Source organism: Anolis sagrei, chromosome 1 (assembly GCF_037176765.1).
Source record: "Anolis sagrei isolate rAnoSag1 chromosome 1, rAnoSag1.mat, whole genome shotgun sequence".
NCBI classification, from domain to species: Eukaryota; Metazoa; Chordata; class Lepidosauria; order Squamata; family Dactyloidae; genus Anolis; species Anolis sagrei.
The window spans coordinates 83,669,672-83,691,168 of NC_090021.1; the positions used below are offsets into that span (position 1 = coordinate 83,669,672).

Consider the following 21,497-nt stretch of genomic DNA (forward strand, 5'->3'; position numbering starts at 1 on the left):
GTCAATCATCTACCACAGACTTCTGCAATGTTTAACTGCCATGTCTGTGATGCTTCTTACAAAACAAATTATTACATAAAAGTTTAAAGCAAAATGTTTTACTTAATCTAATTAAATTTAATTTGCCATACTAATGAGCAAAGGAAAACAAAAGAACAAAGTCACACAAGAAGCATTTAAAAATGCCACAGTGTTTTTTTTTTATGTTTATTTAAATGTCTATATTTCTACTCATTACTAGAAATGATGAGAGTGAAAACTGGATCAGCTAGGAAGCATAAGTGTGTGTTCAGAGAAATCTCTGCATCCCAGCAAGTATCCTAATAATCTAGGAAATGTTTGGAAACAGGTGAGAGAGGATTCGTGTGACAGAGAAGCCACTAGATGCAGAAAAGGGTCATATTTTCTTTTACTTTTAAAATTCTTGTTTTCAAGAACCACAATTTTCCACAGGGGGCAATGAGAAGAAAAAAAGTACATCTGGCCCAGGCATAGAATAATCCCAGAGATTATAAAGAGTACATCAACTCCAGGCATGGTGTAATTCCATGAATGGCCCATAATATAATGGTACCTCAGAATATCACAGTGAGCATCCTTTCCTGTTAAGAAAATGAGCCTTTGGTGTGTACTCTTCTGTTCCTGCACATAGAGGAGAAATAGATGTGGCAGATCCAACATTCTCCCGATCTTCCCTGATATCCATTGATGTCCATCCTGCTGCCAATCTATCTATGTATATAATAAAAGTCAAAACTTGTATGCGGAGGACAAAAGTGTGGCGGGAGGAGTATGTGCCAGCGTTTTGATTGGCTGCTGCAGTGGTGCTATTTGCATATGGTCTCTGACTGGCCAGCTTCAATAGGAGCCCCTGGTGGAGAAAAGAGTTCATGGCAGAAACGGGGACATGAGAAGGAAATTTGCATATGGTCTCTGATTGGCCAGCCTCAATTACAAGATTCCGAGATGACAAAAGAGAGGAAAGGAAAAGGCCGGGGGGGGGGGGAGGGGCTGATTCAGACAATTACCAATACAGACCAGACTTGGCACACAAAGCCCCCATGACCCACTCGACATCGTACTGCAGTTTGGAGGAGGATGAACCATGGATGATGGGACTTGCAGTACCATCACTCACATTCTGAGACCGCTGTTAACCTCTTCCGATGACTGATCAGGACCAAACTTGGCACATAGACCTCTCATGACCCACTTTACGCCTGGTGTGGTTTGGTGGGGGATGGACCATGGATTATGGGACTTGCAGTACCTTTGCTTAATTCTTGAGACCACTGCAACCCTCATCCAATTACTGATAAAGACCAAACTTGGCACACTGAGTCTCCATTACCCATTCTACATCCTGGTGCGGCTTGGAGGAGGATGCACCATGGATGATGGGACTTGCAATACCTGCACTCCCTTCCTAAAACCATTATAACTGCCAACAATGATGGATCAGGACCACAATTTACACAGAGAGCCCGCATAACCCACTCTACATCCTGGTGCGGTTTGGAAGAATTTGACAATGGATGATGGGACTTGCAGTTACTTCACTCACTTCCTGAGACCACTGAGACCCTTGCCAAAGACTGATCAAGACCAAACTTGGCACACAGTGTCCCCATGACCCATCCTACATCCTGGTGTACTTTCGAGGAGGACAGACCATGGATGATAGCACTTCAAGTACCTCCACTCTCTTCCCAAGACTGCTGCAACCCTCATCTAATGTCCAAACAAAACCAAACTTGGCACACAGAGCCCCCATGACCCACTCTACATCCTACTGCAGTTTGGAGTAGGGCATACCATGGATGATGGGACTTGAAGTACCTCTATTCGCTTTCCAAGACTGCTGCGTCCCTCAACAATGACTGAACAACACCAAACTTGGCACATAGACCTCTCATGACCCACTTTACACCATGGTGTGGTTTGACTGTGGATCGAGCATGGATTATGGGACTTGCAGTCTCTTCGCTCAATTCCTGAGACCACTGCAATCACCATCCAATTTCAGATAAAAACCAAACTTGGCACACCGGGTCTCCATGATGCACTCTACATCCTGGTGTGGTTTGGAGGATGATGCACCATGGACGATGGGACTTGCAGTTCCTTCACTCACTTAGTGAAACTACTGAGATCCTCATCCAATGACTGATGAACACCAAACTTGGCACACAGAACCCCCATGGCCAACTCAACATTCTGGTGAGGTTTGGGGGAGAGCAGACTATGGATGATGGGATTTCAAGTACCTCCACTCACTTCCCAAGACTGCTGCAACCCTCATCTAATGACCAATCAAGACCAAACTTGGCACACAGAGCCCCCATGAGAAACTCTACATCCTGGTGCTGTTTGGAGGTGGACGGACAATGGATGATGGGATTTGCAGTACCTTCACTCACTTCCTGAAACCACAGTGACATTCATCCAAATACCAATAAAGACCAAACTTGGCACAGAGAGCCCCCATGGTCAACTCAACATTCTGGTGATGTAGAGGGAGACTATGGATGATGGGACTTGCAGTACCTTAACTCACTTTCTGAGACTGCTGTGACCCTCATCCAATGACTGATCAAGACCAAACTTAGCACATAGAGCCCCCATGACCCTCTCTCCATCCTGGTGCAGTTTGGAGGACGATGGAGCACAGACGATGGGACTCACAGTACCTTCACTAACTTCCTGAGACCACTGCGAGCCATATAAATAACTGATAAACACCAACTTTGATATACAATTCCTTTCTCTAATAACCCGGGCAGCGCTGGGTCCCCAAGCTAGTACATATAATAAAAGTCAAAACTTGTATGTGGCGGATGTGTGGCGGTGCGACGGGAGGAGTATGTGCCAGCGTTTTGATTGGCCAGCCTGAAAGTTCCAACATTCGGATTGGCTGCCGCAGTGGTGCTATTTGCATATGGTCTCTGATTGGCCAGCTTCAAGAGGAGCCCCTGGTGGAGAAAAGAGTTCATGGAAGAAACGGGGACATGAGAAGGAAATTTGCATATGGTCTCTGATTGGCCAGCCTCAAACCCAACATTCCGAGATGAGAAAGAGAGGAAAGGAAAGGCCAAAGGGGGCGGGGTCAGAACACTCCCAATACAGACCGAAATAGGCACACAGAGCCCCCATCACCCACTCTACATCCTACTGCAGTTTGGAGGAGGATGAACCATGGATGATGGGACTTGCGGTACCATCACTCACATTCTGAGACCGCTGTTAACCTCATCCAATGACTGATCAGGACCAAACTTGGCACATAGACCTCTCATGCCCCACTTTACATCCTGGTGTGGTTTGGTCGGGGATAGACCTTGGATTATGGGACTTGCAGTACCTTTGCTCAATTCTTGAGACCACTGCAACCCTCATGCAATTACCGATAAAGACCAAACTTTGCACACTGAGTCTCCATGACACACTCTACATCCTGGTGCGGTTTGGGGGAGGATGCACCATGGACGATGGGACTTGCAATACCTGCACTCCCTTCCTGAGACCATTACAACTGCCAACATTGATGGATCAGGATCACAATTCGCACAGAGAGCCCACATGACCCACTCTACATCCTGGTGCAGTTTGGAAAAATATGGAAATGGATGATGGGACTTGAAGTCACTTCACTCACTTCATGAGACCACTGAGACCCTCGCCAATGACGGATCAAGACCAAACTTGGCACACAGAGTCCCCATGACCCACTCTACATCCTGGTGCACGTTTGAGGAGGACGGACCATGGATGATGGGACTTGAAGTACCTCCACTCCCTTCCCAAGACTGCTGCAACCCTCATCTAATGTCCGAACAAAACCAAACTTGGCACACAGAGCCCCCATGACCCACTCTACATCCTACTGCGGTTTGGAGTAGGGCATACCATGGATGATGGGACTTGAAGTACCTCTACTCGCTTTCCGAGACTGCTGCGACCCTCAACAATGACTGAACAACACCAAACTTGGCACGTAGACCTCTCATGACCCAATTTATGCCATGGTGTGGTTTGACTGTGGATCGAGCATGGATTATGGGACTTGCAGTATCTTCGCTCATTTCCTGAGACCACTGCAACCATCATCGAATTTCCGATAAGGACCAAACTTGGCACACCGGGTCTCCATGATGCACTCTACATCCTGGTGCGGTTTGGAGGATGATGCACCATGGACGATGGGACTTGCAGTTCCTTCACTCACTTAGTGAAACTACTGAGACCCTCATCCAATGACTGATGAAGACCAAACTTGGCACACAGAACCCCCATGGCCAACTCAACATTCTGGTGAGGTTTGGGGGAGAACAGACTATGGATGATGGGATTTCAAGGACCTCCACTCACTTCCCAAGACTGCTGCAACCCTCATCTAATGACCAATCAAGACCAAACTTGGCACACAGAGCCCCCATGAGAGACTCAACATCCTGGTGCTGTTTGGAGGAGGACGGACAATGGATGATGGGACTTGCAGTACCTTCACTTACTTCCTGAAACCACAGTGACATTCATCCAAATACCAATAAAGACCAAACTTGGCACAGAGAGCCCCCATGGCCAACTCAACATTCTGGTGATGTTTGAGGGAGACTATGGATGATGGGACTTGCAGTACCTTAACTCACTTTCTGAGACTGCTGTGACCCTCATCCAATGACTGATCAAGACCAAACTTCTCCATCCTGGTGCAGTTTGGAGGACGATGGGACTCACAGTACCTTCACTAACTTCCTGAGACCACTGTGAGCCATATAAATAACTGATAAACACCAGCCTTGATATACAATTCCTTTCTCTCATAACCCAGGCAGCGCCGGGTCCCCAAGCTAGTACCTAATAAGTCTCAACATCTGCAGTGCATAGTTTCACAACAGAGGACATTTCCTTTCCCCGCTTTCTTTTTCTTTCCCCCTGCATTTTACTCTCTATTATCATAGAGCAAAATTGCTCCTGTCCACTGCCCCTCAGATGTCTTCCCAGGAACAACAGGATGTCAGAATAATTTAGGTGAAGTAAACATAACTCTTTAAAAGTTAGCTGGGAAAATAAATCAAAATGTATTCACCATATGTGATTAAAAGGAAAAAAAGATGGAATAGACAAGGATAAGAACACTAAGAAAATAATATCTGATATGTATTTTGAAATGGTGATGGATTGTGATATTATTCTACCTGTGTCTGCAATAAAACATATTTTAAAAAGGAAGAAAAGAAAACAAAGATAACAAATTTAGTGAAGTACAACTAATGTGTTCTAAATGTGAGATCCAAACAAATGCAAAGCTCCTTTTGAGAACTCAACATGACAACTCAACAGAATGAATTTTGAAGAAGGACATATGAACATACCAAAAACAATTGATATACTAATTTCAGTATGCCCAAATTGTTCTGCATATCATTCAAATAAATGTATATGTGCACACACACACACACAATGTTTCCTACAGATAGGAAACTGAACAATCAAACAGAAAATTGAAACTGAAGGTGATCCATCTGCCTGAAACATCTCCAAAGAATTCTCATAAAAAGAAAGATGCACAATAAAGAAAAGATCAACTTGATGTGTATTCATTAGTACAAGTAAGTGATGTGTAAGACACATTTGTTTTCAGAATTATTACAAACTTTAAAAAAGAACTCCAGTAGAGCCACTACTACCCTGAATCTTAATAAAGTAGAGCACAATGGCACAGAAAATTGTACTTGCCGCCCCCTCCCCCATAGTACCGTGAACAGAGCCAGGCAATGAAATATACCTGGCTATATACAGCCAACCTCAGGTGGTTGCCTATGTGCCTATTTCTTTCCCAATTGCCCTGGCACTAGGATTATATATGATGTTAGTTAGGTAAGTGTTGCTGCTGTCATTTCTTTCCCTCCTGTCCTCTAAGTGAGAATGTAAACGTGCTTCCCTTTCTTCCTCTCTTGCACTGACAAGGCGATTGGATAGTTTCCATCACCAGTTCCTCTTTCTAAGGTTAGTGACGTGCCTCTTCTTGCACTAGGGCATGGAGAGGGAGTTGTCACATGGGTCACCAGAATCACTACGTGTTGTGGCAAATCTGGTGACCATCACTGGGGGGAAGTGAGATTCTCCCAAACTTTATCAAATTAGAAATTGCCACTCTTTGACACTTCTAGCAGTGATGATTTGCACTTTCAGACCAAAGAAAATGTATAGGAACAAAATCTGGCCACATTAGCCCCTCAGCTAGGATACGTGATGATGAATATCTTTGGAGTCTGCTATTTGGGGTAAATGTATGGTATAGCAAAAGTCATAATTCCTGAGCAGCAGTCCTAGTCATTAATATTAGTAAAAAATAGAACTGCAAATAGGCATTCATGTATCTTTACTACAGCTTACCCTCCTTGTAACAATTGGATCAATTTCATTGGGATCTTTGTGCATAAGCATCATCAAATCAGCATTCAATGTCCGTATCCTCTGAAATCTCAGGCGGATGTAGCGAGCTGAAGTGAACTCTAAAAGGGCTGGTGAAGGGTCATCTGCACTTGGTCGTCCATTGATCAAAGATGTATGAATCTATTAAGCAGGATAAAGAATGGATTTGGGTTACACAACAGTTTTCACTCTTTCCAAGCTACCAGGGCTGCAGTTTTGATTGAACAGCCATTGTTCTAACATGCAGCTGGATGCACAGTAAGAAAATAAAATGTGCAGTTGGTTTAGAGGATTCAATCAGGAAAAATTTATTACATAAAACAAATCAATGAGAAAAAAAGAGAAATAGAAAATTTAAAAAATGTCAAATACATTATAGCCTTATATTAGTATAGTATTACTAGAAGTAACTATCTGGATGCTCCCTCTATGGCCAAGGAAGAATAATGTCAAGCTATTTTGGATCCAGCTGTGTTGTTGCAGTCATTGCCACTAGTATCCAGCACACTTTTTACCAGGGGTTGCTGGCACCACTGTGACTTTCATCATTACTTGAATTTTGTTGAATCGGATTCAGTCCAAAATTGCCATCTTATTTTGTGGTCAGTAGAAATATATGTTAAAATAATATCTCAGTGAAGCTATCTCTTGTCCCATTCTATAATTCACTACATGTGGATTTAGAAAATGATCCTGGCCTGGGGCCCCACCTTAAGATATGGGGGGCCCAGACATGGATCACTGCCTGAAACACATGCAGTGAATTGCAAAATGAGATGAGAGATGGTTCCCAGATCCTGAAGTAGAGTCCTAGGTCAGAATCCTTGATGGTTCCCTTACTTATTGCTAAGGTTAAGGGCAACACAATGCTCAACAAGATTTAGAATAAAATAAGTCATTTTAAAACAGGGGTCCCCAAACAAAGGCAACAGAAGGTCATTTACCCACCACCCACCCAAAACTTTATACTTAGGGTCACCCTATGTTTGAAATGACTTGAAGGCACACAACAACAACAACTCTAATTACTGTCGAAGGCTTTCATGGCTGGAATCACTAGGTTCTTGTGGGTTTTTTCGGGCTATAGAGCCATGTTCTAGAGGCATTTCTCCTGACGTTTCGCCTGCATCTATGGCAAGCATCCTCAGAGGTGTGAGGTCTGTTGGAATTAGGACAATGGGTTTATATATCTGTGGAATGGCTGGGGTGGGGCAAGGAGCTCTTCACACCTAACTGCAGCAGGGAAGAGCTCCTTGCCCCACCCCAGCCATTCCACAGATATATAAACCCATTGTCCTAATTCCAACAGACCTCACACCTCTGAGGATGCTTGCCATAGATGCAGGCGAAATGTCAGGAGAAATGCCTCTAGAACATGGCTCTATAGCCCGAAAAAACCCACAAGAACCTAACTCTAATTACCTTGACTATCTCATCAACCAAAAGCAGACTCACACTTCCCTTTGAAATACTGGTAAGTTTGCGTTGGTTAAAATTGTTCCTTATTGTATTATTATTTAAATTTTTGCACTACTAATATATGTGCACTGTGCAAGGGACAACAGTCTCAGAGACTGCTTAAAAAGTTTGAGGGTACTGGTTTAAAATGATGACACAAAAGTGGAGCCTGGCAATGAAATGTATTTCCAAAAGAAACTGCTAAACAGTTGTGGCACAGCCTAAATAATTGTGAGCCCAATTGAGAGTGCATTTTGCCTTGTCTACCAATACAAGCACATGCCAACAAAAGTCAAAGAAACTGCCCACCCAGTAATCACTTTCTGTTGCATGCCACATTTTTAATTGTATTAAAAGTATGAATTGTGATAAATCACAAAGACTGGCATGATGACAGGATAATATAATGACTAATAAAACAATTAGCTTTAATTGGATAGACAAAGCAAAAGTCAGTATTTTATAAAGACTTCTGTTTATCTCAGCTGGCTGACTGCCTGGTTGCCCCTCCTCCTAACCCTGGGCCTCCAACCTAGAGCCCTGTCAGTCCCCCCTCACCCTGTGGGGCCATATCAGGTAGATTTTGGAGAAGCATCTTTTTGGTCCCAACCTTCTGGGTTCTTGTGCAGTAAAGGGAAAATAGTTATAGCAAATTGTATCAGTCCAAGCAGGAAAAAAATTAGAAGACTGCCTCCTTCTTTCACACATGTTTCTATTTCTTACTCCTTCCATAATATAGAAATTCTGCTCAATCACTTTGTAAAATACATTGCTATAGATTATCATAAATCTGAAATAGGACAGCCAGAGTAGTTGGTACATTCGGCGTGGCAAAGTTTCTTTGTTTTCTTCACTGGGTTATAACTTTTAAGCTCTCTGTGGATTGGATCTACACAATCTGAAAGACTGTACACTATTTGTTTCTAAAAGCTGGCTTCTAGGATTTTCAGAAGATTTTCTATTTGTCTCACCACCATCAAAGATGTGTTTGGTGAGTACAAAGGAAATACCCTTCTTGGTGACTGCTCTGAGTTGTGGAATTCCCTCCCATGGAAACACTCAGTTGGCCCACTCTCTGCTTTCTCATTGGCAGGGAAAAACTTTGTTTAAGCAAGCCATTGGCTTGTACCATTGTTGGAGAAGAATCTCTTAATGCTGTGTGCATCTTTTGGCTATGTTTTAATGTGTTTAAAACGTTGCTATTTGTTTTTTTTAACAGAATTGGATATATGTGTATCAAATAGCTTCTACCTATTAGGCATGGTTAGGTCCAGTCGGAACTCTCAGAATTCAGAATTAATTCAGATTAAATACCTTTTTGAAGTGATTTCAATTTTTTTTTAAAAAAACCAGAAGTATCCTTGCCCTTCAGAAGGCAGTGTTGCCATTTGTATTCTGACTCAGGAAGTGAGTCAGAAATGACTCAGTATTTGGATTCTTGCTTCCAGCCAATGCAGGGAAACCATGTGGGGGGGGGGGGGCGGAGTTTTGGCATGGCAACCATTGCATTATAAAAAGTGCTGTGCATGCCTCAGGGGCTCATTGCGAGCCGGGGAAGCAAACGCAAAGGGAGCTTGGGTGGGAAGGGTGTTTGGGAAGGGAACAACAGGGCAAGGGGAGAATGGCTGGTAGCAGGCCCGTTGCCTGCAAGCCTTGCAGACTTTTTGCTTGTGTGTTGCAGCTGACTGTTGGGGAGGAAGAAGGGCAGGGTAGCAGACAACATCGCAGGGACAAGTGTTCTCTTGCCTGCCAGTGCCTATTTCTCTTTCAGTAGCTGTGAAATCTACTTTTAAAACCCCTCATTCCCATTTTGCTTTGAGGTTGTACTGAGGTATACCAAAAATCCCTTTTTTTCCAAGTACTTCCCTTGCAGAAGCAGTGAATTAAACTTTCAAGACCCCTCATTCCCATTTTGCTCTGAGTTTGTACTGAGTTATACTACAAATCCCATATTCTCCAACCTTATTACTTATTGCAGAGGAGGATGTTTTCTACCACAGTGGCAAGTTTTGTTAATAGTGATCTAAAAATGAGGGAGAGGGAATCCTCAGAAGTTTGACCTGTTCCGTTTGCAGTTTTTCATGTATTGCACAATTGCGCCTGCCATTAACAAAGCGGTTGGGAAATTTTGGAAAATTCTAACTTTTTCGGAAAAATTCAGAATTCAATTCCGAAATGACTGGTCAGTGCCCCCTACATCTGAAACAAGTTTTGAACCATTTTTTTCCTTGCTCAAACAAGCCTACTAGCTATACTTTGTTTTTAGTTTAATGGTGTGTCAACTTGGGTCTCATGCTGGGGGAAAGGCAGGAAATAGTAGATAGATAATTATACCTACATTTTAAGAATGACTGTGTATATAAATAAATGTAAGTACATTTTATGTTAGTGGTGTCCAATAATAATTTTAACACCCACTCTTCACCATATTTATGATAAAGTTCTTGGTGATGCCTATCTCTATGCTATTCCAAAAAAGAGTTCACTTTGGGATAGTTTGGCCATTAATCAACAGCATGGTTTGTACTATTGTGATCCCATCTAAAAGCAAGGCACAGGACAATCTGTGATTGTATCTCTTTCTATTTCTGTTTTTAAACTAAAACTCATTCCAGCAAGCCACAAACTAGATTAGAGCAGCAGTGCTACAGAAAGAAGCACTTTTTCTGCATTGTTTTTTGGATTAATGAATGTTTGCCAAAGCTGTTATTAGCACTGTGATAGGAAAAGAAAAAACAAGAATGGCCTCAGATTGTCGAAGGCATTTATTTATCTATTTATAATTCAAACTTATATGCCACCACTCCCCTGGGGCTCGGAGCGGCTTACAAGAACAGGCTAAAATCTAACACAATTTAAAAACCAATTTAAAACAATTTAAAAACAATTTAAAACAACAATGTCAGAAATCAAAGGCCTGCCGAAACAGATATGTCTTACATGCCCTGTGGAAAGCTGATAGGTCCCACAAGGCACTGACTTCATTTGGCAGAGTATTCCAGAGTCATGGTGCCACTGCTGTAAAGGTTCTGTGTCTGGTTGCTGTTAGACGCAAGGTCTTGACACTGAGAATTTCCAATAGATCTTGGTCCTCAGAATGGAGGGATCTCTGGGGTTGGTAGGGGTGAGGCGGTCCCTCAGGTACATCGGCCCCAGACCATGCAAGGCCTTAACGGTGAGTACCATCACTTTGAAAGTGATCCGGTGCTCAATTGGTAACCAATGCAGCTGTAGTAAGATTGGTGTTATGTGGCATCTCATCGGAATTCCCGCAAGAAGCCGAGCAGCTGCATTTTGTACCAACTTAAGCTTCCGGATCACCGACAGAGGAAGACCAATGTAGAGGGCGTTACAGTAGTCCAGTCTTGAGATGACCATAGCCTGGATCACCATAGCTAGGTCGTCCCTGGACAGATAGGGGGCCAGCCGTCTTGCCTGCCGCAGATGAAAAAAGGCGGTTCTGCTAACGGCGGAGACCTGGGCCTCCATTGTCAGCAAAGAGTCCAAAAGGACTCCCAGACTCTTTACCAACGATGATAGCCGTAGCGCCTCGCCATCCAGGGTAGGCAGCTGGATATCCCCACTGCCCAGTTGACCCAGTCATAGGATCTCCGTCTTTGCTGGATTCACCCTCAACCTGCTGGCATGCAGCCATCCAGTAACGGCCTTGAGGCACTGATGGAAACAATTGGGTACAGAGTCTGGTCAGCCTTGTATGGCTGGAATCACTGGGTTGATGTGTGTTTTCCGGGCTGTATGGCCATGATGTTCCAGAAGCATTGGCCTTCCTTCCTAATTTGGCAAGCAAAGGTTACAAGGTGGATGCGAGTGTGTGTCAATTGTGCTATAGTAAGGAGTAAAAGGGTTAAACCACCCCACGTGCTATCCCAGTCTGCTTCCTTCTAGTATAAACACCATTCACGTGGTCTCTTTCATATCCAATCAAGAAATTCTATCACAACTTGTTTTCCTTGGTATTGGGATTCTGTTGTTTCTCTTCTTCACATAAATACATGAACCACTTCCTTTGGGCTTATGTTAAAGTTTCTGGATATATTAGAATACACAAGAAAGAATGAAGGATATCTAAATCCACTAGTCACTCAAAGTTGCCAACTCATGACATACCATAATGACAGAGTAATAATCTCACTCTGTGAAGCATAATGGCTGCTCTTAAGCTTTTGACAACTTCGATTTTAGATTTCTATTTTTAAAATTCATGCATATGTGCCTATTTAAACCAATAAACCATATGGTAGCTTCATGAAGAATTTAACAAAACATGTGTCTCTTTTTTATACTCACATTTTTGGTATTTGAAGTAAGATTCTTTGCCAGAAATCCACAGAGTATAGTCACTCCCAAGCTGTTTCTGGCTTATGGGGGGAAAATCCCAGCTGTTTGGCTATGCTGTTCAAACTATTTAGGTTTCCTTGTTTCCCAAAGCACATTGATATTCTTATCTGGGAGGGTTTCCAGAGTCTAATAAAAAGGTTCTGATCTTTAACCCAGATCTCATTTGTCCAAAAAATGTCTTCCACTTTCCTCAAAAAGACTAAGTGATATGGACAAGACCACTCAGGCTTGGAAATGCCAGGACAGGGAAAATGTCAATTTGAGATGTATGTCAGTGTGCATTAAAAGACTGACCCATTGGATTAAGAATAAGTTTGGAAGCATCTAAAACTTGCTATACACTGAAGTTGGAGAAGACTGGAGATCTGCTTGATTGCCTTCACTGAGCACCAAAAACTCTGGCAGTTTCCTCAACTTGATGCCCTCCAAGTATGTTAAGCTATAGTTCCCATTATCTCCAGTCTGCGTGGTCAATGGTCATGATTTCCAGAGATTGTGAGCCCAACATATTTTCAAGGTACCAATCCTGAGCTGGGAAATACAAGACAAATATAAAAGATGGTAACTAAGCATGACCATCAAATTAGTTATTCACACAACTTTAATAAGAAATTATGATTTTAATTAAAATAACTCATGGTAAGACATGTTGGTTATAAACTATAATCCTACATATAGTTTTTTAGGTGCTGTTCCCACACAATACCATTTTCATCCAAAGGATATTTTCACCAGCAGCCAAAAGCTTTAAACAATGCTTCAACTTTTAACTGGCTGTGCTAATTCAACAGGCATATTGATTCTTAATATGTAACAGTTTTTAATGTGTTTTTAACTATACAAAATTAATTGTTATTTAATGCTTTCCACATTTTTGTATTACAGATCATTTAAACTATTTGTATGCTGATTTGGGTTCAGTGTGGAGATTTTATTTAGATCCTATTGAGTAGGATCTAAATAAATAAATGCCCATGTGCTTTAGTATAATAAAACAAATCAGGACACCAAATATATGAAGACCTGGGATGCCAAATCTTAGGACAGAGGAAAAAGACAATATAAGAGAACAACCTAATTCTTCTTCAAGAAATTTATATATACAGGATAAATTTCACAGCAATACAATGATTCAAGTAAAACTTTATTAACTTTAAATTCAACCTTGCACACCAATCACAGTCAGATTCTTTTTTCCCTTTTCTAATTTTAAGGGAATCATGACTCTTTAAAAATGTTGAGCATGCATTTATATTTAACAAATTTAACATAATAAGAAGTTAGCATTATTTGAAAAGTGGTAATATTGTAATTATATTAAAACCACGAAGATTCAGGGATACTAGCTGGCAAATACTCAATCTGTGCAATAGGAAATCATGGGCTATATTATATATTGTGTATTTTATGCAGCTGTAACTTATATAAGGTTTAATTTTGGTAGTTTTTCATGTAGTACTGGTTTATTTGAGATTCAGTCTTAAAACAATTTAACTGAGAGTTCTGCATATTTTTCTGTATGACAACCTCATCAGACGGGAAAAAGTGTCCATTTTTGCAATAGTTTTACCTCACTTCAGGCACAGAGCCCACCAGATCCCATCACATGATGTAGATCTACTTCTGATGGGGCTCTGTGCCTGAAGTGAGGTTGAACTGTGATAAGAGGCAGCACGGGCATATGGGAGGTTTCCTATAAAGAAAGGGGAAGCCAGGCGGTGAAACTCTCCCCCCCCCTCACTCGTGGGATGAGGTAAGGCAAGATGCAAGGCACAAGGTGACAGGTCCCCCATGCCAGATTTGCCATTATCCATGGAAAATCCCCCTGCTATTGCCTGACTTAGTGACCTCAATATGACAAGGTCCTTTATCAATCTCATATAAAAGTTGAGGGAAGGTTTAGGGACCAAAATCATGAATTTTGATCAAACCTATGAATAAGTCATCTGGGGCCCTCCAATCCTCCAGGGAGGCCCTTCTCTCGCCCCTGCCAGTCTCTCAAGCTTGTCTAGTGAGTACAAGGGAGAGAGCCTTTTCCGCTGTGGCTCCCCAACTCTGGAACTCACTGCCTGGAGAAATTAGGAAAGCCCCTTCCCTAGAGGACTTCAAAAACAACCTTAAAGCTCTTCCACTGCGCCTTTGATGAGTAGGTATATAATGATTGCTCTGCCTCAAAGTTCTGTCATTGGAGTATATGTCCCCCTCATGGGAAAGCTTGCTTCCACAACTCCCGCTGGAATGAGCCCTCCTCCGTAAATTACCTGCTTCCCTCTTTTATCTCGCCTGACTTTTTAATTAGTTTTAATTGGTTTGTCTTCTTGATTACTACATGTTGCCCACCCATTATTATTGTGCCTGTGCATATTTTTTATTTTTCATATTGTTATGTATTCATGTGTTTTATTTAACTATGATGTTATTGTTTATTGTTTGTGTTTTCAGTTTGTGTTTTTGATTTTCTTTATTGTAATTGTCATTTGGGCTTGGCCTCGTGTAAGCTGCTTCGAGTCCCCATTGGGGAGATGGTGGCGGGGTAACAAATAAAGATTATTATTATTATTATTATTATTATTATTATTATTTCCATGGAGATGAAAAAGGATCAATGCTGCCTCAGGGAGCCACATTTTCCTCCTCAGGCATTCAAAAGAGCCTTTTACTATTCTACTCAGAGACAGGATTTTTTAAAAAAGAGAAATTATTGTAACTTTTATCAAAATGGGAATGACCCTCTTATCTGAGTAGTGATGAACTTCGTTCATCCTGGAAGAAGTAGCTCCCACTACTGTCTTGGCACTCCTTTGAGAGGAAGTGTCAGAGAACCACTGCCATTTTCCTACCATTTTCCTATAAAGGCCGGAAAATGGCACCATGGTCGAAAGACTAGAGCAGTGGTTCTCAACCTGTGAATCCCCAGATGTTTTAGCCTTCAACTCCCAGCAATCCTAACAACTGGTAAACTGGCTGGGATTTCTGGGAGTTGTAGGCCAAACACCTGGGGACCCACTGGTTGAGAACCACTGGACTAGAGGGATTTAGTGCTTTTTTAAGGTTCTCCTGGGATGGACTAAGTTCTCTTTTTTGTCACTGTGCCCAAAGAAGGAGATGGTTCCTTTCTTTAAAAAAAGGCTTAAGGTACAGTACCTATATTAACCTGAGGATAAGTCAGTCCAGGTTTTTTGAGGCACATATTTTGACTTACACATGAATATATAGAGTAGGTTTGATTCAATTGAATGGGATTTACTTTTGTATCAGTGGTAGAAGATGGCACTGTAAACCAATTAGTAAATTGCATTAGTCATTACTAAACTGTTTCAAATGCACAACTTCAAACCCCTCAAGCACTGTTCATGTTGATCCCAAGTCCCAAAAGGGTACAGGCAAATGTCATCTTCCCGAATTGTTTAGCAAATAATACTATATGCTGGACAACTTGTATCTCACACAGCGTAAGCTAAAGAGAACTTTTTTCATTAGTTGCCACTTTCTTTAATCTACTTGCACCTGAAACTTAAAATTACTTCTTTGCTACATCCTTTCTTCTTCACAGCAGCACGACTCTTCATTTTTCATTTTCAAATGGAAAGTAATTTGTCAAAGACAATGTCTTTTGTGAGATATTTAAAGAGATTGTTCATTGTCAAAGCAGTGGTTATTAATAAATCACAGTGTAATAGGAAATCCAATTCCCTTAAAGTATATTTGTCATGCATCTTTCTTTTAAAAAGCCCTTTATTACTGTTGCACCTAAAACAAAATATTATATTAGACTGAAGCTTTCAACGATAATTATACATAATGGGCATCAATAGGAGCCTGAGTGAACACATCTATTGAAAGGTTCTACAAGAATTCTCTCTTTTTCTGTACCCACCCCATGTGTATGTAGGTGGTGAGAAAGATATATGTTTTCCCCAAAGAAATATAACTGCTAACGCCACTTCTTTACAAAAATGCTGATTGCTAAAAATATCACTCTGTTATGGACTGTGTAGTTTAATTATTCTTCATCCAAAGGGGTCACAGCAGATGGCTTAAATGCACAGGGGTGGCATCTTCTCCTCATTCGGGTGATCTTAACAGGTGAGGTATTTCACCATTTCTCTAATCTTTAAAAGTTACATGAGCACCCTGATGATCGCCTTGCATTAAAAATTGATAAAATGCATGCAAGCCCACTTTGAGGTTTCTGCCCATCTTTGCCTTTTTCTTTGGACACTTTTGGTCTTATGTTTGACCTTCGTAGTGATATGTAAAGGTTGCAGTCAAGCATTTCGTAAAGTATGCAATGATTTAATTGTCATGGGAACAGTGACCAATTATCAGCGATAAAAAGATGATATATGGATGGTTCATAGCCATGGACTAAGTATTTGCATCTACGCTATATCAAATAATATATAGAAAAAAGACAAATAACTCCCTGATTATAGAATACATTTCAATTCCAGAAAAACAGAAGTTATATAGGTAAAGGTAGTCCCCTGACATTAAGTCCAGTCATGTCTGACTCTGGGGTGTGGTGCTCATCTCCATTTCTAAGCCGAAGAGCCAGCGTTGTCCGTAGACACCTCCAAGGTCATGTGGCCGGCATGACTGCATGGAGCGCCATTACCTTCCCGCCGGAGCGGGTACCTATTGATCTACTCACATTTGCATGTTTTCAAACTGCTAGGTTGGCAGAAGCTAGGGCTGACAGCGGAAGCTCACGCCGCTCCCCGGAATCGAACCTGTGACCTTTTGATCAACAAGCTCAGCAGCTCAGTGCTTTAACCCACTGCACCACCGGGGGGCCATGTTATATATATATAAAAGCATAAAATCCAGTGCACCCTGTAGTTTGAAATCCTGAAGTTACCTTAGGGAAAATGACATCCAAAATTGACATTAGAATTTGTTCAATAAAAAGGGGTTGGGAAGAATCAAGGAAACGATCTCTTCTTCTGTATAGAAACTCAGTGTTGCCTATCCAGGGCATCCAGAGTATAGGAATACTCCTTTGTAAGTTCATACTGATATCAGGAGGAGCCATTTTGTTGCAAATGTACCAATTAATCTAATTGGTAAGCATAAGGAATTTGGAGGACAAGGAAGATGGAAGGAATGAGACCATCTCTTTGCAATTTATCTATCTATCTATCTATCTATCTATCTATCTATCTATTAGGCCTGGGTAACAACGGAAAAATTTGTTTCTAAAATCGATTCGTTTTTTTTTTGGGGGGGGGGGGTTGCGTTTCGTTATTTAAAATAATTACAAAATTTTCCTTTAAAAAAGTTCGATATTTTTCAAAATTTCGTAAATGGTAAAAAAATTACAAAACAATAATGAAACAATAACGAATCGATTCGTTAATGGCGGCCGCGATCGCGCAATACGCTAAAAAAACTTCTGAAGCTTCCCTCTCCCTCTGTTGTTGACTGTTGGTGTGATATTATAATTTTTTTTCACTAATTAAACAAAAAACAACTATAAAACTTGCCCCAGACATGCGGAAATAATGAAACGACCTCAAACCAATAACGAAACGAATACATAACGAAATACGAAGTATTTACAAAACGTATTTAAAAATTCGTTTCGTTTTTAAGTTGCTCCAGAATGGTTCGTTATCGCTTCGTTATTAAAAAATTAATGCATTTTTTACGAATTACGAATTAACAAAACGAAACCGCCCAGACCTACTATCTATCTATCTTATAATCTTGGTTTCACAGTCTACCATATGTTACTGACTGGACTTTTTGGGCAGTAATGATCTGGATTCTGTTCAACAATGTAGCAATAACAGAAGTATCATCAGAAAATGTAGCATATTCCAAGCAGTTTCACTTTTTGTGATTTTGTATTACTATCATATTTATGGTGATTTTCTTCTATCAGTCTGATTAGCATTGCTCTCAAAAGTCCGATTATTCACACAAAAATTAAAATGGATATAAAAGTTCATATCACTAAAAACCTACAGGATTTAAAATATCATTTAAACACATAAAACAATTTAAACACATACGTGTTTCAGAAGTACATGAAACATCTGTGTAAGAGATCAGGAATACTGACAGTATGAAGTTGGAACATGCCCTGTATCTGAAGCACCACATCCTGTTTTAATCCTTTTGGAATGTTAACTGGATGGATATCACAAAAACACAGATGTGATACTTTCTAAACTGGAAGTATTATATATCTTGATTTTTTTTTAAAAAAATAAACAACAAGAAAAACAAGAACATGTTTCACAGTAGGAGAAACAGACAGCCCACAACCCACACATGCTGTGCTTGGCAGTAGTTCTAAGGCAAACATCCCCTGACCTTTTGAGTAGGTGGGGATGAAAAGTCAGGTTCAGACACATCATAACACTACTAAATAAGCAAGCAAAATAACACAAATATACTGTAACTATAGCAATGGAAACAACTCTGCCACCTGCCACTTCATTCGGCTGTTCCTTTGGGCTCAAATACATCTACACTAAAATTCAGCACTAGCTGATGCAGTCCTGTTTAGACCTGGTCTGTCACCCTTGCCTGTTTTGTCATTCCTGGCACCTAGGAACTGGCCTAAAAGCTCCCGGCCATCATTGGGTACATACCAGGGAGAAAGAGGGGGGTACAACATACAGGGAAAAGGGGATGGCAGAAGTGACAGTGGACTGGTTTAGATTCATTTGCTATCTGCACTCACATTGAAGGGCTGAGCTGCTCAAGTTTTGGCAAAACCCCAGAATGGTCCCTAACTTTGTTTAATGTTGTTACCTTGCCTTAAAGACCCTGGATATCATCTGGACATTCAGAAATAGCTTCTGGTCTGTTTTGAGGTAAAAGACTGGTATAGATAATCCCTAAAAGTGGTACCTAATTGCTTCCATATTCACAGGGCAATGAATCCATTCTGTATTTTATTTCAGACTAAAACAGCTATCCAAGGGGCTTAACCTATTGGCGGGATAAAATTCAGCACCTTGGATTGCCCATTTAAAGTTAATTCTAAAACCTGAAGAAGATCCACTGCCCCAATGACCTATGAGGCATTGGACATCACAGTTTTCTTATACTTCATAAAGTAGTCATGGAAATATTTGACCACTATTTTTGTCACGGCTGTTAGAAATGACTTATTCATGAACTTTATTGCATCCTTTTCTTACCAGGCATCCAAGGCAATATAAAATAAAAACAGCAAAAAATATAATGAAAATATGATACCAAGATTCCAAACATATAGTAAAACCAAGGAACACCCACACCAAACAACAATAAAATTTGACAGGTGCACTAATACTGAAGATAGACATTAAACATTATACAATAATAACAGCTTTATAACAGTAGGCAGTCTTTTGAGTACATGTGATTTAGATCTTTGAAGGTCAAAATAAGCACCTTGAATTGTGTGTGGAAACGAACTAGGCATTGGTAGCATTGATCCAAGATTGGCACTTTGCAATCCATAAAGCACATTCTGGCGACAGATGCCCAAATTTTGCCATAGCTAGAGTGTCCCAATATTTTTCAAGAGTAATCTTACTGTAAAACAGGTTACAAAGATACATAGTAATCTTTAAGAACTGCATCAGAATGGTTCTTGGATTTCTGAAAATAAAGACTTTCTGGCATGAAAAATAATGCATAACCTAACAAATACTAATACACTTATTTTTATCCATATGGGGAGACATGCCATTTATGCCAAACTTATTTCAGTATTATATCTATCTCCCATCTCTGTCTGTATTTTCATCACACGTGCTTCCATAAGTTATTATGTCTTTCTTTTATCTTTTGCTGAAAGGCAATAAAATTGGAGCTCTAGACTTTCACCACAGGGACTTCAGACCAGTTTCTGCTTTCTTTCTACTTAACTACTCTGTCCTCTTGCTGTTTTGCCCTATCATGCAGCTTTGGGTCAAACTGAATGGTAAGTTAACACATGTTTTTTTTTTACTCAAAAGAAAGTATATGTATTCCTGAATTGAACTAGGAGCAATGTAATTGCGTGCGTGGGGGGGGGGGGGCACAAGCATTCCCCACATTCTCTCTCTCTCTCTCTCTCTCTCTCTCTCTCTCTCTCTCACACACACACACACACACACACACACATACCATCCCAAAATCTGTATGCATCAGATTTTGGCCTGTACATAATGTAGATTAAATTCCCCAAAGATTTTGCTTAATTGAAGACTGATAAAACAATTAATCCCCTAGCTTATTAACAGCAAAGTCAGTGCTAACTGCTCTATACTTTTTCTTCCATCTAATTAATACCATCTGATCAAGAGCTTTTTGTATTCAATAACTTTTTAAAATAAATAGTGGTATGTTTTGTTATATTCAAAAAGTTGGGTGTAAAATTGTGGTGAGCGAGATTCCACCAAGCTGAAATTTCTGTGAATTGGTTAAATTGATTTTATTTTATGTAGTGGTACAATCTTTAGATTCTTTAAACTCAATAACTTGTTATCATCATAAATGTTTCTGAGGTGCCCTTTAAGTTATGTTATTTATGCTTGGTTTGACAGTACTGAAACAATGACAAATGATAACCCTGACACATATTAAATCATCCACATATCTGCTGCCAGTCAACACATGTTAACTTTGCCTTGTTTTATGAATTTAGTTTTAAAACTTGGAGATTTTAGTGAACCATGTTGGCTGAAGTCACTTATAGGAATGCTTCATGCAGTTAATTTCTAAGTTGTATTTATAAAATCATTAATACACATAAGTACACACTTTTGTGTGGCCATGATTACATATTTCAAAACCATTGCAATGCAGAGGATGACTTTGGACATTACCACATGGAAGTCACTATCCCATGGCATTTGTGTGATGTGTGATAGTAGTTACGTAATAGAATCATGACTGGTTTTAGCACATAGCTTCTGGCATCATACAACTATGACATCTTTGCAATGCAAAGCTGCATTTCCACTTGAGTGGCAAAACTCGACCTTTCTCCTGTGTAACTTTTGTCCTTATGCTGTTGTTGTTTTTACTTTTTTAAAAGCACTTTACAATTAGAAAGTGCTGTGTTTTAAAAAAATCAGTGATGGGGAGAGGAAGGGGGTATCACCACAGAAATATCTAGATCTCATTGCATGAGGTAAGTCCAGGACAATGGTGCAAGACACCTTCATTCGGGGGAAGTGCAGACCAGTACTGGGTGTTGCACGACATTGTGCGATAGGACAGTCACCAAAGGTGATGGTCCTGTTCTGTGCCAG

General features: G+C 40.6%; 1 protein-coding gene across 6 annotated transcripts in view; it reads right to left on the reverse strand.

Moving 5' to 3' along the window:
- The window catches only part of LAMA2 (laminin subunit alpha 2), a 557,898-nt gene that overhangs the window by 330,155 nt on the left and 206,246 nt on the right, over window positions 1–21,497 (reverse strand). For all 6 annotated transcript variants that reach the window (XM_060753336.2, XM_060753340.2, XM_060753339.2 and 3 more), the window contains exon 5: window positions 6,400–6,579. In XM_060753336.2, coding sequence (XP_060609319.2) covers window positions 6,400–6,579 — 180 coding nt within the window. The remainder of the gene's footprint in view (window positions 1–6,399; window positions 6,580–21,497) is intronic.